The 20,400-nt window shown below is 35.2% G+C and overlaps 1 protein-coding gene across 1 annotated transcript; it reads right to left on the reverse strand.

The window, feature by feature from the left end:
• Positions 1–4,988: 4,988 nt before the first annotated feature.
• Positions 4,989–19,993, reverse strand: LOC142338689 (F-box only protein 44-like). Its single transcript, XM_075388556.1, has 6 exons — positions 19,788–19,993; positions 18,093–18,244; positions 16,854–17,012; positions 8,365–8,497; positions 7,790–7,925; positions 4,989–5,290 (listed from the first exon to the last, which is right to left on the reverse strand). Exons 1-6 carry the CDS (start codon positions 19,937–19,939, stop codon positions 5,159–5,161), a joined length of 864 nt encoding a protein of 287 aa, XP_075244671.1. The 5' UTR covers positions 19,940–19,993; the 3' UTR covers positions 4,989–5,158.
• Between the last annotated feature and the right edge of the window lie 407 nt (positions 19,994–20,400).

Genomic DNA, 20,400 nt, shown 5'->3' on the forward strand with positions numbered 1-20,400 from the left:
GCCAAAAATACAAATAATCAAAGTGTGACAAACTAAAAGAATCATACAAACTAAACAAAAAAATGACCATTGCTAAAACTCTTCAAGCCATATAATTCATGCACACGCTTTGAAAGAGCTTAATTTGCCACAGAAATTCGAAAAAATATGACAAATGCTTCAAAAAAGCACTAAGTGCACAACGTAAAGAAAGTTTCGAAATTTTGATCTCTGGAGTTTTGTCATTTAACCCAAAGGCAAGACTGAAAAGGCTTCGTGGCCCAGTATAAAGATCGTTAACATCAGAAAACGATTAAAAAAATTCAAAACATTTAGAAACAATCAAAAACGGTAACAAAATTTTGCTCAAATTGTAACAATATTATCCTAAGAACTTCTTCATTGTCCCCAGATACTATCCACGATCTCGACTGCAAGCCTTAAATAGTTTCACGGGCTCTTAAAGATCCACAAACTTATAATATATTAATTTTCATAAAATTTGAAAAATTGTGAATTTTATCAACAAAATTGCAAAAACTCGTGTTATTATTGTATTGATAACCAATCCATTGCCTCTAGCAATTATTCAGTAACTTATTATCAAACCCTGGAAGAGGTTCGTCAGCCCCTGGTGCAGGAAAAACTGAAAAAGTTTTCAAAAAACTTGAAATTGCAACTTTTATTTAAAAACCTTCTAAAATTTGAGATATTAAAGAATTGACAACTATTTTATTGCCACTAGAAGCTATGCAGTAACACACTTGCAATCCCTATAGGAGCTTCCTTCCTGGCCAGTGGGCAAAAAATACTAAATTTACAGACACTTAAAAAATTGCTTTTTTCTTTGAAAATCGCCAAAATTCGTAATATTAAAATCTTGAAATACATTGAAAACCATTAAATGGCCAATAAATTTTTTTATAACCTATTATTAAACCCTAGTCGAGGTTTCTTTGCCCCAGGGGCTGGCAAAAATTAAACAATGACAAAAAATATCAGAGTTTGAAAAATTTTCTAAAATTTTCAATGTTAATAAGTTAAAACCATTCGATTACCACCATACACTAAGAGGAAGTGTCTTTACACCATGGGCTGAAAAATCTCACAAAAATACAAAAATTTTCGAAAAACTTGAAAACTGTAAAAATTGTAAAAATCCTTCCATTAAAAATTAGTATAAACTTGCGTGTTTATGTTTGGAGTACCAAAACATATAGCCCTTAAAATGACCATAAAACGTATTAACGTCAAGCAAAAGACCGTTGCAAAGCTCATTTTTAGACTGGTCCAACCAAAAATTTTGCAAAATGGCCAAGCATGCGAAAAATTGCAACATTTTGGGCTCAAAAACTGCTAAAAATGGCCTTTTAACCTTGAATTAGGGCCCTTCCAGTAGCTTCACCACTCTAAGCACATGAAGGACTACTAAACGCGGCTAAGGGCCTCTAATCAAACTTGATACCTGCTGCTTTACCGGTTTATCCCTTTTTGAACACTCAAAGTCTTGAAAAAAGGTGTGAAAACATCTTACAAATATAATAAAGACGGAGCACCAATACAACCCAATTCTTGGTTGGTAAAACACATGATGTCCCCAATAACAGCCACTATCGCTTCGCGGCTATTAAAATAGACAGACATATTCGTAAGAAACAATGGTCTCAACCACATACATGTCACTACAACACACTGCTTACAGTCAATGTACAATAGTCGGCGCATATATCTGGTCTTTATATATCAACAATCATTTTTTTGGCAGTGCAAGGCTGGGTCCAATGGGGTTTAGTTGTGTCGATTTGATTGAAACCTTTCAAAAGTTCATCCTGAGTCCTCATGGGCCAGGAATATTTGGTAAAGAATGTCTGGAGGGAAAGTCCTGGTCAAATCCCATTACTGGTCAAAACAGACCCCTTAATTTAGTTCAAATTCTTCCATATTTTATAGACCAATAGATTTAACTTACGGCTGCCAGGAGGGGGATTTCTCATCTAACTATATGACCTATGGTTCTGAGATTCCTGAGGACTTTAGTTTTTTCTATGATCAGAAACATTGTTCAACACCAAAGTTGTCATTTATAGCTATTCCTTGAGCCTGTGTTTCAATCACCTCTTTTGTGGAAATAGCCGACTTTTTCTCCACTGACTTATGTTCAGAGCAGGAACTTGCTATTTTTGTTTGGATTTCCGGACCCGTATTGCTACAAAATGAACCCAAAACAAACTTTAAAACATACCCGGCCGATTGCCGGAAAATAGCCGCCGTTGATTCTAATGAGCATGATTGGGATTGAACGAATAGAATATATTGAAAAGATTTTTGCACAAAAATATTTTTAAAGTCCGATTTATTTTGATGGCATTTCGTAGTTGAACATACTTCTGTTTCTTAGAGAGACGCTACAGGGGCTACTATCAACACCAATAAGCATTAGAGGTGGTAACTAAGACTTATAGGAACGACGTTCAAATAGCGGGCATCTAAAATTGGGCTTTATGGGTTTATCCCGTTTCTATTTCTGACTTCAATTTTTTATACCGACTCTGTTCATTTTGAATTGCTTTGCTTAGCAACTGATGTTCAAATTCACTTTTAGCAGAATGAGAGAAGAGAGAAACTAGCCTAGAGAAGTCAAAAAGAGAACTAGCCTAGAGAACTGGAAACATGACAAAGGACGAAATCAAAAAATAATATTCTCTAAAAATCCAAACAAAATTCTCTACAAAAAGAAAACATGCAGCTTCCCATCCATAACTCATAGAAATCAATTAGTTATATATTTGGCTAGATCAATCGACCACCTAGTACTTGCAGAGAAACCTTAAACAACAAACTAAAGAAAGACTAAGAAAAAATCTTTAACGAATTAGAGTTTTTGTATAATTTGTTTAAATGAAAACTGCCCTGCTAAGCATTCAAGTGCAAATTCAAAGTATCGACACCTACAAAAATGCTCCTTATTGAGAAAAAGTTATCAACAAAAAACATTAAATTGGAAGAAATAGGCAAAAAACTTAGAAAAGACAAAAATTGGCCAAAATTTGCTCTGATTTACTCGATTTTCTTTAACAAAAACAACTCGAAACAAAAATCAATCAAAATGAGAGACATCCAAAATAACTACAACAACTGACTTACTCTATAAAACCCCCAAATGCTATCAAAGGCTGAGGAAGAATAGAAACGACATTAAAATCAAATTGAACAAAAAAACGAGAAAAAGTAAGGCGTTTTTTTTTAATTTTACAAGAAAAAATGAAGCCAAATAAAGTTACTTTGAGCAATTAGAGCAATGAAATGCTCGCAAAACAATGGGCAAGTTATAGCAAGCTAAAAAAAATTGCCTACGATTGAAAAAAAAAACGAAAAAAAGCAAAAAAATCAAAAAAGTGGTTAAAAAATTATCAGTTTTTCTGTCATTTTTCTTAAGAAAAAAAGTTTTATACCAACAAAATTGTAATCAGTTTGTATCCCTGATATTCCTTGAGCAACGAGCTTCTATGCAAATTGCACTTAAAGCAGTAAAAGAAAACAAAAGGCCAAAATACATTAAATTTCGTCGAAAAATCAGCAAAACTGATCAAAAACCTCCAAATTTGCATAAAACTCAAATTAACTACTTGAAACCTTCAATTCCTATCAGAACGAGCCCAAATCCAATACAATATCATAATCAAACCTCATAAACAAGAAAAATTGCAAAAAAAACTGCTTTTAAAAGCCGCACGTGAACAAAAAAATTTCGCTCGCTCAGAGAAAATTTTTTCACACATCAATTTCTCGCTCTCTCAAAAACAACGGTATGAACAAAAAACCACTCTCGTTTCGCTCTACTCTTCACTTTTGTTCAGCACCAAAAGCACTCTTAATTTTTTCACGCGTTTCATTTCCCGCTTCAAAATTCACTCCAATAAAATTGATTTAAAAAAAAAGACTTCTCCAATACTCCTCTTCGAGTCGTAAAAAATACGAGCGCAATAATAGCCTGCTGAGAAGATGAGGGCGGCTATTAATAAAAATTACAACTCTTACAAGGCTAAATATAGGACAGTTCACAAAAAATTCAACAACAAATACCTTCTATTAATTGTAACATCTTTATATTATTTATAGACCAATGGATTACACTTACGGCTGCCAGGCGGGTGATTTCTCATCTAACTATATGACCTATTGATCTGAGGTTCCTGAAGATTTTAGTTTTCTCTATGATCAGAAACATTTTTTAACATCCAAGTTCTAATTCATAGCTATGCCTTGAGCAGCCTGTTTTAATCGGGTTTATTTTCCTGTAACTGGTTTGTTCTCCACTGGCTTATGCTCCCAGCAGCAACTTGTTATTTTTGTTTGGAGTTCCGGACCCGTACTGCCACAAAATAAACCAAAAACAAAATTTCAAAAAAAACTACAACTCCCTACAAGGCTAAATATAGGACCGCTCAGAAAAAATTCAACAAGTACCTTCTATTAATTGTAACATCTGTATACTTAGGAATCCACAATTCTCCCAGTCTGTAATCTTCTAATTCGAACGACTGAACACCGCGCTTTATTTTCATTTATCTCAGGAGAATTTCATCATTTCGGTTTCAGTTGGACCCAAATTGCTTCAAACTTTTTTGCAAAATGACCCGACTTACGTAGTCTTTTTCGCATTTAACTTCAAATACCTGAAAAGCTGTCCCAATTTTCATTCCAACAAAAACTCAAGGTAGTACAAAAAATGATGTCTAAATTTTTGAAGCGCTTATTAAGAATAAGATACGAGCGACAAAGATCAAGTTAACTCAAGTCAAACAAACAACCAGATATCAACTACATAATAGCTGTAACCATTTTTCCAGCACTATATTTTGCTACTGCCACAGCGACAAAACGACAATTGGGTGAATTTTCCCTTAAGGTCCTGAACGATTTTAATTAGATAAAGAAAATTGATATTTTTGCACATTAAATTTAAGAAATATGCGAAAGATAATCCACTAAGGTTTTTTTTAAAGAGGTGATTATTGAAAATAGTTTTTTTATTGGAACAGTGTGCACGTATATAAGAGATTAACAATAATTGCTTCAAACACATTTTAATCTTCTAATACGATTCAGAAATGTTTAGAAGTCTCAGCTCAACCGAATGAGAGTAAGAAAAAATTGAAGGTGAAGAATAATCGTTTTCTCATATCTTTAGAATGAGAGAACAGGCTGTAGTTTTGGAGCCATAGTTTCCTGCCCAGAACTGTCTGTCTTTGCCTGTACTCCGATACACAATGGTGTCTATAGGCAATGCACATTGAACCTCGTCCTCCATCTGAAATAACGAAAAAATAATAGGTTCTAGAAAAATGCTACAAGTCAGTTTAAACAGGAGAAAGCGCTTCAAACATCTTTATGGGAAAAAAACAAAAAAGCTCACTTATACCATTTTTAAACCAATGTCGAATCTCTTCAAAAAGAGTGTCAAAAGACTCTGTTCAAAAGGAGTGTTAAAAGTATTTTTTCTTACCAACGCTATTAAAAAACGCACTGCAATGGCGTTTACACGCCGTGTTCATGATTAAAATTCACTCCAAATACTTAAAATTTAACACAGAACAAGACCACCGGAGTAAGCCCAGAAAAACCAATTCAGCAATTCAACTACAGTCAAGAAGAACCCATGTTTCTAAAAGCTATCCACAGATATATACTGAGATATATACTAAATACAAGTTGTTTTCGTGCAACAATTTGACCATATCAGGTTGCGCACAAAACTTCAATTGCTATGCAGACCTTTAATCTTCAAATACCAAGAAAAATGGGATCTATTCTGTCCCCCCCCCCCCCCCAGTGTTTTTACGACCCCCAGTTACAAATTATATGATTTTTTTTATATGATTATATGATTTTATATGATTAAATGATTTTATATGATTATATGATTTTTTTGTTATATAGCACGTTACTATGTAAGAAAATAGCACGTGCGCTTGGGGGTCATGAAAGATTTATGCTCACTAAGCTGTGGGGGGGGGGTGCAAAACAAATAGATCCAAAAAATGAAGAGACCTAAGATACTCAGCCGAAAGATTCACTATTGCTACAAATGTAACCGTCAATTAAATTGAGAAATCCTTAGTTTACATAATCATCCCAAATTAAAGTTAGCTTTTGTCATCTATAGCGTCATGCAGAAATCATGTATGGTCATAAATAATTCAGCAAACCAAAAAAGATTATTCATATAAGAAAAAATGACGCCAAGCAAACAACTCAGTCAAAAAATTTGGGATCTATTCTGTTTCGTTTCGCCACCCCCCCCCCCCCCCCTCCGCGTTTTTACGACCCCCCGTTACAAATTATATGTTGTTATATAGCACGTTACTATGTAAAATAACAGCACGTGCGCTTGGGGGTCATAAAAGGTTTATGCTCACTAAGCTGGGGGGGGGGGGCGAAACAGAATAGATCCGAAAAATGAAGAGCCCTAAGATACTCAGCAGAAAGATTCAATATTGATACAAAAGTAACCGTCAATTAAATTGAGAAATCCTCAGTTTAAATCCTCAAAACTAACAAAACAATTGAGATCCAAGCTTTGAAACTACCTGTTCCGAAACATTAGATATCACAAAATCAGAAATACATAACCGGTACTATTAACGGAAACAACTCGACGATGCGTGCAATATAGTATCTAAACTAATCTTAACCTAAATGAGAATGGAGAAGTAACAAAAAAATGAATTGCCTAATAAAACTATAAAGTATTTTCAAAATACGAGGACACAATTCTTAGTAATTAGGTGAGGGTAAGAGGAGTGAGGGCGCATGGGGTTGGGGTAGGTAGCTGGAGGTGTGTATTAAAATACAAACAAAGCGTAGAAAAAATGGACAAAAACCGCCAAAAACCGACTAGTAAGTGTACAGTTTTATCGAAATGAAAACACCACTCGTCATAAACAAAGGAATTAAATGCAAGAACCACAAAACGGACGTTTCCATATACAATGATTACAAAAAAAGTCCGCTCAACGATTTTAAAAAAGACATTATTCAGGAAAAGCTAAAAATAAACCAAGAAAACAGCCGATTTTGAACTTGAAACGCATTATTAGGCTCTCCATAACAGGGTTACACATTGATTCTGGGTCATTCAAAATATTTTACAAAAATCAAACAAAGCAATAAACTGAACAAAAAGGCAAAAAAAGTTATCCATATGCTTCGAATTCTCCCAAAAACTTTCCAATGTAAAAAATTCATTCACTCAATGCAGTGCATGATCAGAGACGTTTTCTTACTCAAAAATTCATAGAGCAATTTTACTCACGTTCACTTGGTGAAAATGCCGTGTAAACAAATAGTAACTTCAAGTAAACCTAAAAAATACTCTTCTTCAAGTAGTTAAAAAAACAGAAATACCACAATACAGCAACACTCAACTTATAGCCTCGCAGCTCTAATGATAAGAACTGAAAAACCGACTGTTGAATTCGCAAAAAACCCCGGAAAATACTTTCACTGATGCTTTCAGCGATTACTTTTGCTAATACTTTTAAACATTATTTAAACAAAATGATGATGTGCTCTCGTACCAACTGAAAAAAAACTGAAGCAATCAATAGTAATTTTACAAGGCAACAAGCAATACGTAAATGGCGTGGGAGAATAAACTAGGTGCTTTTTAATTTTAAATCAAAAAATTAATAATTATTAAGCCGGTCATATAATTTAATTTTCTTAATCTAAATTAATTAAACTGACAAATTATTTTATTATATTGATATCTTAATTACTTTATGGAATAACCAAATATATACCAGACCTTGTACCATACCCTCCTTTCGACACCCTCTTGAGAAGTGTTCCAATCCAGAGGGTCTGGCTTCATCGTCCATAGACCAGACTTGACCTGGATTGACAATTCCGCTTCACAGCCACAGTCATGCCGAGACGAGACCCTACACAATCAAGAGCTCTCTTAGAAGGTTGAAGTAACAACTAAATGTAAAATCCGTGACCAATTAAGCGCGATATGATTGATTAACATAACTTAACACGTGTAATGTCTCCAGTGGAGTCTTGATATCTATTATTTACAGAAAATTAATTAAATTTTGTTTCTCCTCAAAGAAGGTTGGACAAAAATGCTGCTGTCTTTGTCGGTTTTTTTTTCGAGTGAGAATAAAAATGTCAAAACAATTCTCAAATTGATCATTATATTACCAAAACAAAAGTGGCCAACCCAGCGGGCCAACAAAATACACCACCAACAGTAGGTGCTAATTTTTACAGCGCTTTATGTATCACATTAATTATAATTGTGGGCTTAAAACGGTCCCTCACTGAGGTCAAAAAAGAATATATAAAAGTTTATTAGAAACATCAATGACAGCTAACCATTGAGAGTAGTTAATTGTTGGCTTTAGTAGCTCCATTACTCCTTCTCTGATGCTGTACTTGGAAAAGTTCAGCACCTGTACTCTAATTCCCAGTCTGTAGGATGTCACAAAACAATGTTGGGTTGGAACACCTGAAAATTACTGAGAAACTAAAACCAAACTTGTATTAAGATCTTTTCTGTTTCGGCTCCCACGGCGACTTTTATGACCCAAAATAAATTGTGTGTTGTTAGATAGCACGTTACTAAAAAAATCATGCGCACCTGAGGGCGTAAAAAATATATACTCATTAAGTTCGAGATATGCCTTTTGACGTCATCAACTACTGTAAAAAACGAGCAACATATTCTTTGAATGTGGTAAACATTAAACACTGATGGTGTAAATGCAACTGATTTTACAGAAATCACAATATACAGAAATTTAACGTCGTGCAAATTGCCCTCATACGACCAGCGAGCGGTTGTATTTGGTAGTAGTCAGCTGGGGCGTAGGGATTGTAGTAGCATTTGGGCGTGTATGGAGGGGGAGGGGGGAGTGGGGGTGAGCGAAGCGGAGGTCCTCAGCAGTTTCGATGAACGACATAATTAGAGACTAGTAAAGCGTAAGGCTCGAAAAGAGCTGCTCGGCCACTTATTACGCTGCAGGCTTTTCAGGTTTATCCCGTTTTTGAGAACAAAAAGTTTAAAAAGCGTCAGACAAAAAATCAGCCAAGCGAGCTACAAATAACATTAGAAGACCGCAGGTCTAATATATTTGCTACAAACTACAAACGCAGATTGAGGTAAGTTTAAAAAAAGTAAAATCTCTGTCTTACATTTAATTAGGAACATTTTTGAAAGTTTCAATTGTAGTATTGGGCAACAGTTGTCAAAATTACTAGTTACTCCATATGAGTTGACAATAGATCAAGCCGACAGTAGATAGAAAAAATTTAAAGCGGAACAGCAGGTTTGAAGGTGAGGCATTGAAGCGTGATCGAAACCGTTTTTGAGGTTCAAGAAGTGAACAAATCAAATTTAAAACATCAAGAACGAATTCACTGAACAGATCCAGTTACGCCTCATGAGAGAGCGAATAAAACGTCACAAACAACGCTAAGTAGGACAGGGCAAAACGTGCAAATAATTTGCCATTCTTTTAAGTTTAGTTCTAAAGTCGAAAAGCATGAAACTGAAAACATAAACCTCATACATCTCTGCCTCATTGGAGAGCCAATAAGACATCTCATTGGCAAGTCTTGGTGACGCGATAACAAAAACAACAATTACAACCAAGGTTAAAATTTCACATTTTTAGATCAAATAGCTTAAATTCATACAAATTATTGGCTGCCCTTTGAGGGACGGGCACGAACCGTTGCAACAACTATGCAACATTACAGCACATAATATCATGTATGAATTCACAAAAAATACCAAGAGAAAACAATGAGAATAGAGATCAAACTGCAGCACGTTCAAAGATAATTTTCTCTCGAAAGCCAAAAAAATTGCGCAGATACCAATTTCTCGTTCCATATTAAAAACAAATTCAGAAAAAAAAATATTTGCGCCATTTATTAAATCACCTTTTTGCTCCGGAGTGACTAATATTACTTCCCCAGTTTGAGTTCTATCAACATGACAGTCTCGACAAAAAAGATTCCGTAATTAAATCCGTGCAAAACCTGATCAAACTAGATATTATTTGCATTTTATTGTGTGGCACCATTTATTTTGCATCAATTTTATACAGTATAATATACAAAACAATAACATCGATATACACCAAAAACGTCAAGGAAATAGTAAACACACGCGAACAATTTTTTCAAAAAACCTATACCTAAAACTGCTCACTGAACAAAGTGCACCACACTAAAAGCAATTCAAAAGTAATTGCAACCATTTTTTGTTGAAGCAATATCGTCAGTAACGATTTCATGCATATATGTTCTCGGCAAATACTTATTGTTGGTGATAAATAGCAGACGTGTTCAGATGCAAAAAACAGTTGTTAATTGATTACTCGTGTAAAGCGAGAGTTGCCTTTCGTGGTCGAATACTATTTCTCAAATTTCTTGTAAGTTGTCTTCATGAACTCGTTCTTTATTGATTTTCACTTTTTGGGATGAAATTTAGTTAATGATTAGGTCAGAGAGTAGATTGTTTCTTTAATAATATTGATCAACTGTTCGACTTTGTCCTTTTCACTCCATTCCATAGTCGACCCGAACTAGCTTTTGACTACTTTTGAGTAAATAATTATCATTTTGCTTTTTGAAAGTGAGGTGTCGGAATCAAAATCACACAGGGCAGTCGGCCAAGAACTTCAAGCAGTGAAAGAAGAAGGTTGCTTGTAAATGTTGCATGTAGCTCTGAAAATTGGTTCTTTATGCGCAACAGTGGTACGCTTAGGAAACCAAATGCTTAGCGCCGAATTGCAAAAAAGCGAGAGTTTGTCCGCTTTCTAACAAAGTTTTGGAAAGGTGCGCAATAACGATACGCCAAAAATTTAATTTACAAAAGTTATAAACCGTCACCGTCACATTTTTTTTATATTCATTACTTTTACGATAAATCCTAACTAGCATGTGAACGACTCAAGTCTAAATAATGTCACTTTTTAGGAATTAATATGTCAGATTCAAGACCACAACGTATTCCAACAAAAACAAATGACTTTCCTCCCAATTACAACTACCTGTTATATTACAAATGCATCAAAAGCTTCGAGTATTACACCCAGTTCAGTCCAAGACGTTCAACAAATTTTAAATAATAAATAAATGTCACTAGTCAAAAAAGAAGTAATCATGACGAAAAAGTTTGCAGCTGTCTATATAATTCACGACGACAAAGGTCAGTGTGTTTAATGCTGAGTGCTGTTTTGATAAATAAAAAGACCATTGAACAGATCGACATTACTCAAGTAGCACTCGATGAGATTAATATCGATAATCTTCGTCTACAAGTAGTAGTAAAATGAAAGCCAGTAAGCAAAAAATGAAGTCGGGAATCGCAGAAAAGTCGTAATCAGAGAGGTAAAACTCGAGAAGAGAATGGAATCAGCTACAAAAATGTTCAAGGATGCGAGTCTCTCGCAGATCGAAGAACTCGACCTTGAACAAGTGGTGCGAATCAACTTTGTTCAAAATGTTTTGAGTTTATCGAGACATCCAAGCAGAGAAAGGTGATTCTTTTAAAATACGTTAAGCACAATCGTGAAACGCAAAGATGACTGGCGGGTTCACGCCTTCTCAAGATACATTTTGATTGTAGCTGCCACCTGAAGCTCTTAAAAGAGATTCGTTGCGCGCAACTGCGACACGCATGGGAAACCAATTTTAGCTCCTAAGAATAAAAAAATGCTAGAGATTTGTGTAATTTGGTTTGGGAAGTTTCGCAACGATGGTACGCATTTCCTCACGAAATTGTTTTCTATTGGTTGGTAAGCTATCTGTCAGTTTGGGCTTCTGTGGTACGCACAATGACTACTCTTGAACAGTGCCTGATTTGTAATTAAGGTTCAGGGGTCAGTCTTCAACTAATTCTGAAAAAAAGCGGAAATTAGTGCAAACATGTGTACTTGCCACCATTTTTTGTTGAAGCAAAATTGTCAGTTGAGTATGATTAAAATTGATCCCAACAGTTGTACAAACAGCGACTCTTTCATTATCAGTGACCACTTGGTAACAATTAATCGATGCTCACCCGGTTTTACCCAATTTTATGTCAGGGAAGACTTCCTTTGTTTGCGTTTTTTTGTATAGCACAATTTAATCTCAAACTCTAAGTTGTGCACATTAATGCAAACGGACACAGTCACAAATTTGAAAGGAAAAAAAACTTTACGCAAAGCTGACGCTACACTTGAACTGATAAAAAAAATCTGACATGGCTCTGAGGGTTAGATTTTTTCTCCACGATCACTATTTAGATGTCCACTTTTTCGGCAGCTCTCATTGCTCTCCGCAGTTCTCTGTTCACTGCTGGTTCAACAAAAGATAGCAAATAAATTTCTGTAAGGCAAAAAGATAACGCTGGATAAATTTGAGACACGGATGGATCGCGATGAGATTGCAGGGCCAGGATGCGATTGCACAAGATGAGATTGCAGAGCCATAATCTGGCAGCTCGGAGTTGCACAACCGAGCTAACCTCCTAATTCTAGGTGATATGAACGATGCAGACAAGACAAAGAGAATAACTGCAAAACTACGGACTGCTGAGGAAACGAAACTAATTGTCCTTGACCCAAAAAGGGACCGTGTTACCTGTTCTCCGCCAGACATAGAGACAACTGAAAAATAAAAGGCTGTACAAATTGTTTTGGAAGCCGTAACAGTGGGAAGTTGTATCGATACACGCTCCGTCCGGATAATCAGCAAAGTTTGGACGCGGTAGGAAGTAAGTTGGACTGTTCTTTCAGGCAGGATATAATTAGTACAAACAACTCTCAAGAACCATAAAATGAAGAGATTACTAATATGGGCTAATACCGGTTCAGAGATCGTTACCGTGGATTCAAGCAATGGTAACGCGGAGTCTGAGAAGGGTGACCCGGAGGCAGAGAATGTCGATTAATAAGGATTCAGTGATTGTTAATAAAAAATTGTGATGGCGGAGAAAAATTGCGAACTACAAGAAAAATTCTACAGTGCTTCACATTGTCTTCTACCGTTGATTGTTTTTCAGTTGTTCCTTCTGGCTCCCCATTGCAGTATTATATTTTCTTTTTTGCGCACTGATTCTTCTCGCTTTGCTTTTATCAGTATATAGGTATACCCTTAGTCTTTCGGCTGTTTTTTTTTGGTAGAAAATTCTCTGGCATTTTGTCTATTTTTGATGAGATCTTCAAAATTTTTGTCTTCTCGACGTGAGATTGGCCAATGCAACTTTAATTCTATTGTCTGTCTCCTTCAAGTTTGAGTGATGTACCTCAACAACAATCATCACACTCGATTGTGAGACTAAAATGGATAAAAGTTGAAGCATTTTGAATGCCCACTAAAACTGCTTTATTATTGGCCATACTATCAGAGGCAAATTTCCTCAGCCTATAAATCAATCTACTACAATAATGTAAAAAAAGATTTGACGCTTTGATGGAAATGTCGAAGCTCTGTATCGTGAGCTTCAACGAGAGCGAAGCAATTTTTTTACTCAACTTAAGAAGTACAATTCACATTGTTTGAAACTTCACTACACATTTCTTTGGCGAGTTGTTTCATATTTGTGAAACTCGTTGATTTTTGGGGCATTTGTTCATGCACAAAGCAGGGTTACTTTAAAGATTTGTCAGTTTTGATATGAAATTTGAGAATATAGCCTTCCAATTGGAGAATTACAACCTATTCTTACAGTGATTGCTACCAATGTTTTTGTGAGCGTTTTAACATATGACAATTCCGTGACAAATCATCTTTTAATAAATCTGGATTTATTTTCTTATAATAATCGGATCATACACTTTTAATAATCTACTATTAATAATTTATCATTAATCTTCTAAAAAAAGATATCTCATTCGTTCTCAAAGAAATATTATTTTTGCATGCATTTAGCAAATTTTGTCTGCTTCAGTGGCCCACACATTCAAGCTCGTAGCATGGTCATTGAAAATTTTAGAAGATGCTTTAGAGATCTGTTATATCTTACAAAAACAATGTGCCTGATGAGATTCTTATAAGATCTTAAAAGAAATGTTTTAATCTTCAAAGATTAATGTTTGTCTTATAAGATTCTTATGAGATCTCACCAGCTATGTTATAATCTTACAAGAATAATGTGTCTTAAAAGATACCTATAAGATCTTACCAGTGCTCAACATTCTTAGGAAGTCTTGAAAGATTAAAAACATATAAGAATCATATAAGATCTTAGGAATTTTTACAATTCTTAGATCTTGACGTTCAGAGTGAATCTTTATTTCTCCTATAATATCTTGATCCAAGATTATTGCATTAACTCGTAAGGCAATATGGGAAGCTTATACTATCTTATGACAGGAGAGTTTCAGTGACCAGGGATGTCAGGAGTTCAAAAGTTACCAAATCATAATCAGAAAATTCGATGAACTCAACCAAAATCATTTCTCAACCGATCGAAAAATTGGAATAACCAGGAAACTGTTCAAATGAGTTTTGAAAAGAAGAATTTTAACTAAAATGATTAACCAATAAAATTATGCAAATCAGTTTTTAAAAATAAGATTTCAGCCATTATCTACCTAGAATCAAATCAATTAAAAAGATCATTTTTTCGAGAAAATTTTATTGTTCGATTAAACTTCCCCTAATTATACCTGTCTAGGACGTTTCGAAGAGCAATCAGAAATCTTATTAACAGCATGTGGTCAAACCACTACGCGATTTCCAGCTCAAAAATTGCTCCAAAATACAGTTTCACAAATTACCGAACACTAACAATCAATTGCTAAAGAAATCCGAATAGCACCAAATAACGTCGGGCGAATCGCTCTCAAACGATCGGGTTGGTTTTGGTAGTACCCAGATCGAGATGCTAGTATAGGGGAAGCGACGTGGGGGGGGGGGTTAATCGGAGTGTGCAGTAGGGTTGGGATGGCTGGACAAGAGCGGGCCCAAACCTCAAGCTGTAGGACTGTGGACTGAAATTGTGTTGGGGAGGGAGGTGAGGGTGACTACGGGGGTTAAAACTTTCAAGATCAAAAACCGCCCTTCACAGCATGCAATTGTCTCCTAAATACAGTTTTAGTGAACCGCATTCTTAGAGAACGGGCGTCAACTGTTTATACCGTTTTCGGGGATGAAAAATCAAATGCATCACAAAAATCGATCAAGCAAAATATCGCATTAAAAACGAACCAGTAGAACTTTCAAATTTAGAAAATGAAATAGCAAGAAAATACCATAAGCTTACAAAAATTGAAAGAAAGATGGAAAAAAAGCGAAGTCAGTGGATTCTGCAACAAGTTTTTTCATGGCAACAGCGAACTCAACATAGCAAGCTGTGTATTAGTTGGTTCAAAATGAATGCATAAGGATAAAATATGCGATCATACCTAGAGACAAATCAGAATTATATGGAAAAAACTACGAAAAAGATCAAAATCAGTCAACTTTTTCTAAAAATATTGTTATCTTGAGAAATTAATGTTGACAGAATCCGAAAAACAGGATTCCATCTGTACAGAAAAGCATCGGTCCAAAACAGGGTTTCCACTTAATGCTTTCCGCATTGGTAAAATTGATCGAAACGCGTTAAAACGAGTAGAAAGTCAGAGCCTGAATACAATAGAATTTTTCTGAACTGTAATAAACGAAGAGTACCTCAATATATACTTACCCATCATACAGATTTGCAGCTATGAATAGTAACTGCAAGACAACCATTTTAATTCAATACCAATTTGTTTGAATAGGTAGACGACAACTTTTCTCCAAATTGTTTCCTCCATAACCCCCAGATTAATCGGTGGATAATATTTGCAACCCATAGGCGCAGCTGTCTGAAGCAACTTACAATTGACTTATCTGAGGGCGACGGCGGATTTATTCACTTTTCAAACATAGCCGGCAGATTGCCGGAAAATAGCCGCAATAGACGCTCGTGACCTTCCATGAACTGAAACACCTAAAGAAATAAGATAGACAGGTCGACCACCAGTCCTTTAATAGACCACTAGACTTTTTGGGTTAGCTTCGGACTGTCAATTTTTTGACACATACGTTCTATAAGGAAAAAGCCCGTAAAGAGCTATTTCAAAATTGATATTCGAAATCAAAAACTCCAGACTAATAATCACGAATTAGGGCATATAAGATTGGAACTACTTAGATGCACACTAATAACTAGTAAATCTTCATAAAAAATTGAAGTTCCATAAGTGAGTTCAGAAGTCATTTTTTGAGTGAGGTAAGTCACGCAATTGACCTAAAAGCAGAACCGATGTCACGTACATAAATTTTATCTGCAAAGCAATAGAAGTCACTGAAGTCAATTCCAAGAAGTCATGTCGTAAGAATCATCGATGGAGACGACGAATTAAAAAAACATGGCAGGACAAGTCCTGACGTACAATTCAAAGAAAATTCAATGACTAAACAGAAAACTAGACCTAGTAGGGACTATGAATGGATTGGAAAAACCATTTTAAAAAATCCAATCCAAAAAATTGGAAAAAAAGTAAAAATCAAGGTGAAATTGCCGCATGTGAACAAAAACCACTAGCGAGAAAGCGAATTTTTGTTCAAACACCGTTTTCTCACTCTACTTTAAAATTAGAGCAAAAAATATTCACGCCGCAAAACCACTCGCTTTTTTGCTCCATTTCCTGTTTCGGCGTGACCAAAATCACTACTCCAATTTGACTTCAAAAATCATGAAAATAAATTGAACAGATCTTAAAAAAAGGCAGCGCCCCAATACAATTCAAATTCTTTGAATTGTAAAAAAAACCACGATGTCCCCAATAATAGCCGCTATCGCTTCGCGGCTATTAAAAACGAGTGCGAGTACTAACCGACCTTGTCCGGAATCGGGTAGGCGCCCACTGGTTTCTCTTCAACCTCGAATCGAACAGCGCTGTATTGGTCATCGTAATCCTCATCTTCATCCGAGTCGCTATCATAATCTGCATGCCTTTTGTGTGCTTCTTTTTGAACCCAATACTTGCGCCCATCTAAGCAAAGAGAATTAGCTACCCTGGCATCTTTTACTATATAAATTCCAATCGGAAGTCCTAAAACGTAAAATACAATATATTCATTCATATGTCAACAAAGAGAACATCGTGCAATTTCTGATTTTTAATTTTTGCCTGTATTTGTCGTTCTTCTTGTAGTCAATGACATATCCTGGATAATGAAAGTTCTCAATCACTTTCTATGGATGTATCAATGAACCTCTCAATGATTTCAGTTCATATATAATGTTTTTATTCTGTTTGACATTAAGTTTTTTCAAAAAAATGGAAACGTTTTTTAAAACTTTGCCCTTTCGCTCTTTTCTTGTCGACTTGTTATGTGGCATTGAGGAAAAGTGCCGCATTTTTTTTTCAAATGAAGTACATGTTTATTTTTTTAGTATAGGTTTTATCTGATGCCATTTTGATTTGGTAATTAGTTGTTTTAAAAAAATGAAAAATGGACAACGAGTTTTGGTCGTAATTAATATTTGTAAATATTTGATTTTTGTCGCTCTCTTTTCTGGTAGTCACATGAATTACAGGTCTAATCGACCTCTACGGTATAATGTTTTTTTTTCATTCAATGGTTTGTTGAACGATATAGTAATTTTTAAAGTAAAAAATGTAGATGATCGGTGTCGCAACATGATGTGCGAAGGCACATTACCGAGCCTCGTTGTTTACAACAACAACACCCGATAAACAGATTGAAGTTTCTTCCTTAGATACACCAGAACATATATAAGAGCACGTTAAAATGGAAACAAGAGTTATCATACACAGTTTGATCAACGAAGTTCAAGTTACAATTTCTATAGCAGAAAACTTCTGAAACTTATGAACGTATCTGAAATTTTAAAAGTTTCAATCTAATCCGAATACAGTAGTTATTTCCTTTTGCATCGAAGTTGGTTGCCATGTTATCATTTGATATCAGTCAATTCTGATATTTTTCCTCTCCTAGAATAGGTACCATCTATTTTAGTTTTTAGTTTAATAATTGCTGACAGTTATCGAAGCTCCAGAGTTTGGGGAGTTCAATTTTGCTCCTGTTAATTTAGTTAAAGGACTCACCTTCCCCACACGGATTTCTGATGAGATTCCGGTTGAATGGCAACAAACCACACGCCACGCCTTTCAGAATGTAGATGCACAAACTATAGTCACTGTTGTCTAGTAGCAATTGGCGATTCCTCTCAGATATCCGCATTCCCTCAGATTCTATTCTAAACAATACATTGTCAATTTGGTATGTAGTTCGTCGAAATTATGCAGTAATTATTTATTTACAGAAACAAAAACAGAAATCGATAGTCCGTTTCTTGTCCCGAAGAAAAAGTGCGAACAATAAAAAAACAGCAATGAAAGAGAACTTAGATATAGTCTGTCCCATAAATTTGGAATAAGCGAACGTTCGAAAAACGCCAAAAACGTGCAATTGAGCATCAATGTTCTCATTTGAATGTCAACGTTTTCTCCATTAACTTTCCATTCATCAATTTTTTCTACATGTTTTAAATTTGAACTTTGACCTTTGAACTCTAACCTGTGGCATTTGAAACGTTCGCTTATTTCAACTTGACGCGACACGCTATAACTTGAACAACGATTTTTAAAATACCGTCAAAAATGATTCTCTTCTGACGTACGTGATTAACTGCCACAAACGATCTGTGATTGCTTTCTAGACCTATAGAGAAACGAAAAAAAGGTCATAAAAGCATTTTTTAAACTTCATTACTGGGGAGTTTTTTGGAAATCAAACGGCACACGGCAACTCAAAACAAAGTTTTATGTTTGGAGTTGTAGTCTGAACTGAAACAAATATTGTTAGATTGCAAATATAGAAGCTGTTTGTAGTCATGAAAGCAGAAATTTTTACAGAATTTTTTTACTAAATAGTCTTTCAGTCGTAAAAACCACGAGATGGATAATGCTCTAAGCTATTCCCCAATCAAATGAAAAGCCAATGATTTGTTCAAGATTTGGCTATCCCATTTTTTTTGGAAAAAAGAAGGTTGCCATATGTAACCATGCAGAACTGATTCTAAAAATGTGATGTCATCAACTAAGCTTATACAATCAGTCTTCGACATGCAAGATCGAAAGCTCCCATAATTATGATTCAAATAAATCGAGTTGCATCTGAGTAGATTTCAAGACTTTCATTACTGCTTTGACATAAAACGAATATGGAAAACGCAATAAATTTTGTTAAACTAGAACATACCCGGCAGATTGCCGGAAAATAGCCGCCGTTGATTCCAATAAATATGATTGGGATTGAACGAATAGAATATATTGAAAAAGAAAAGATTTTTGTACAAAAATATTTTTGAAGTCCGATTTATTTTGATGGCATTTCGCAGTTGAACATACTTCTGTTTCTTAGAGAGAGGCTACAGGGGCTACTATCAACACCAATAAGCATTAGAGGTGGTAACTAAGACGTATAGGAACGACGTTCAAATAGCGGGCATCTAAAATTGGGCTTTATGGGTTTATCCCGTTTCTATTTCTGACTTCAATTTTTTATACCGACTCTGTTCATTTTGAATTGCTTTGCTTAGCAACTGATGTTCAAATTCACTTTTAGCAGAATGAGAGAAGAGAGAAACTAGCCTAGAGAAGTCAAAAAGATTTCACGCAAAATGTCGAAAAAGCGGCAAAATGGTAAAGCGAAAAAAAGTTTGACGAAGTAAAAAAAAAACGAGCGCAATAATAGCCGGCTGAGAAGATGAGGGCGGCTATTAATAATCCAAAACTTACTTCTGTAGCCAAAAATATCTGCCAGACAGAGCCTCAAACCATCTTCTGCAAACGAGAGGACAATTCAAAACTAAATCCAGAGCAGGGGTACGTAGAAAAATAGCATCCAACACATCTTCAGGGACAATGTCAAACACAGACATGCTTGTCATATCTCAGTCGAAAAGAATAAATTGACTCAAAGTCAATATATCACATATCATCTGAAACTAACAAAAATTCAAATTAAAAAGATTAACAACACTTCATACATAAATTTTTTATTCCATTTCTGTATGTTGAAATATATAGCCAACATGTTTTAAATAGATAGATTTCATTTGCGTTTCTCGCAATTTTCGACGGCTGCATCGCAATTTCAAGAATAAGATCACTTTTCATTTAGGTTACTGATAATAGTAAAACTTTCCTATTCAGCATTTCAGTAGTGAAAAATGGGGTGGTCTACAATGGTGCTGATCGAAAATCGTTACGATAAGCACAATTCCCACGGCAAATCTAAAACGTGTGGTTGCATAATATGCTCAGAGCTCCTACAATTCTTAAAGATTTTTAGACATCATTACACATTAGACAACAAGTTTTTTTTTGTCTTCTGTGTAATGATAAAAGA

This window comes from Convolutriloba macropyga, chromosome 4, assembly GCF_964194025.1.
Source record: "Convolutriloba macropyga chromosome 4, txConMacr16.3, whole genome shotgun sequence".
In the NCBI taxonomy this organism is placed as follows: domain Eukaryota; kingdom Metazoa; phylum Xenacoelomorpha; order Acoela; family Convolutidae; genus Convolutriloba; species Convolutriloba macropyga.

What these genes read in the sequence shown, in the direction of transcription:
- LOC142338689 (XM_075388556.1), bottom strand. Translation starts at nt 19,939, where the DNA reads ATGACAAGCATGTCTGTGTTTGACATTGTCCCTGAAGATGTGTTGGAT. An exon ending in ACAATTAACTACTCTCAATG is followed by an intron (nt 7,926 to 8,364) that starts GTTAGCTGTCAT and finishes TTGATTGTGTAG; the next exon opens with GGTCTCGTCTCGGCATGACT. An exon ending in AAAGGAGGGTATGGTACAAG is followed by an intron (nt 5,291 to 7,789) that starts GTCTGGTATATA and finishes TCGTTATTTCAG; the next exon opens with ATGGAGGACGAGGTTCAATG.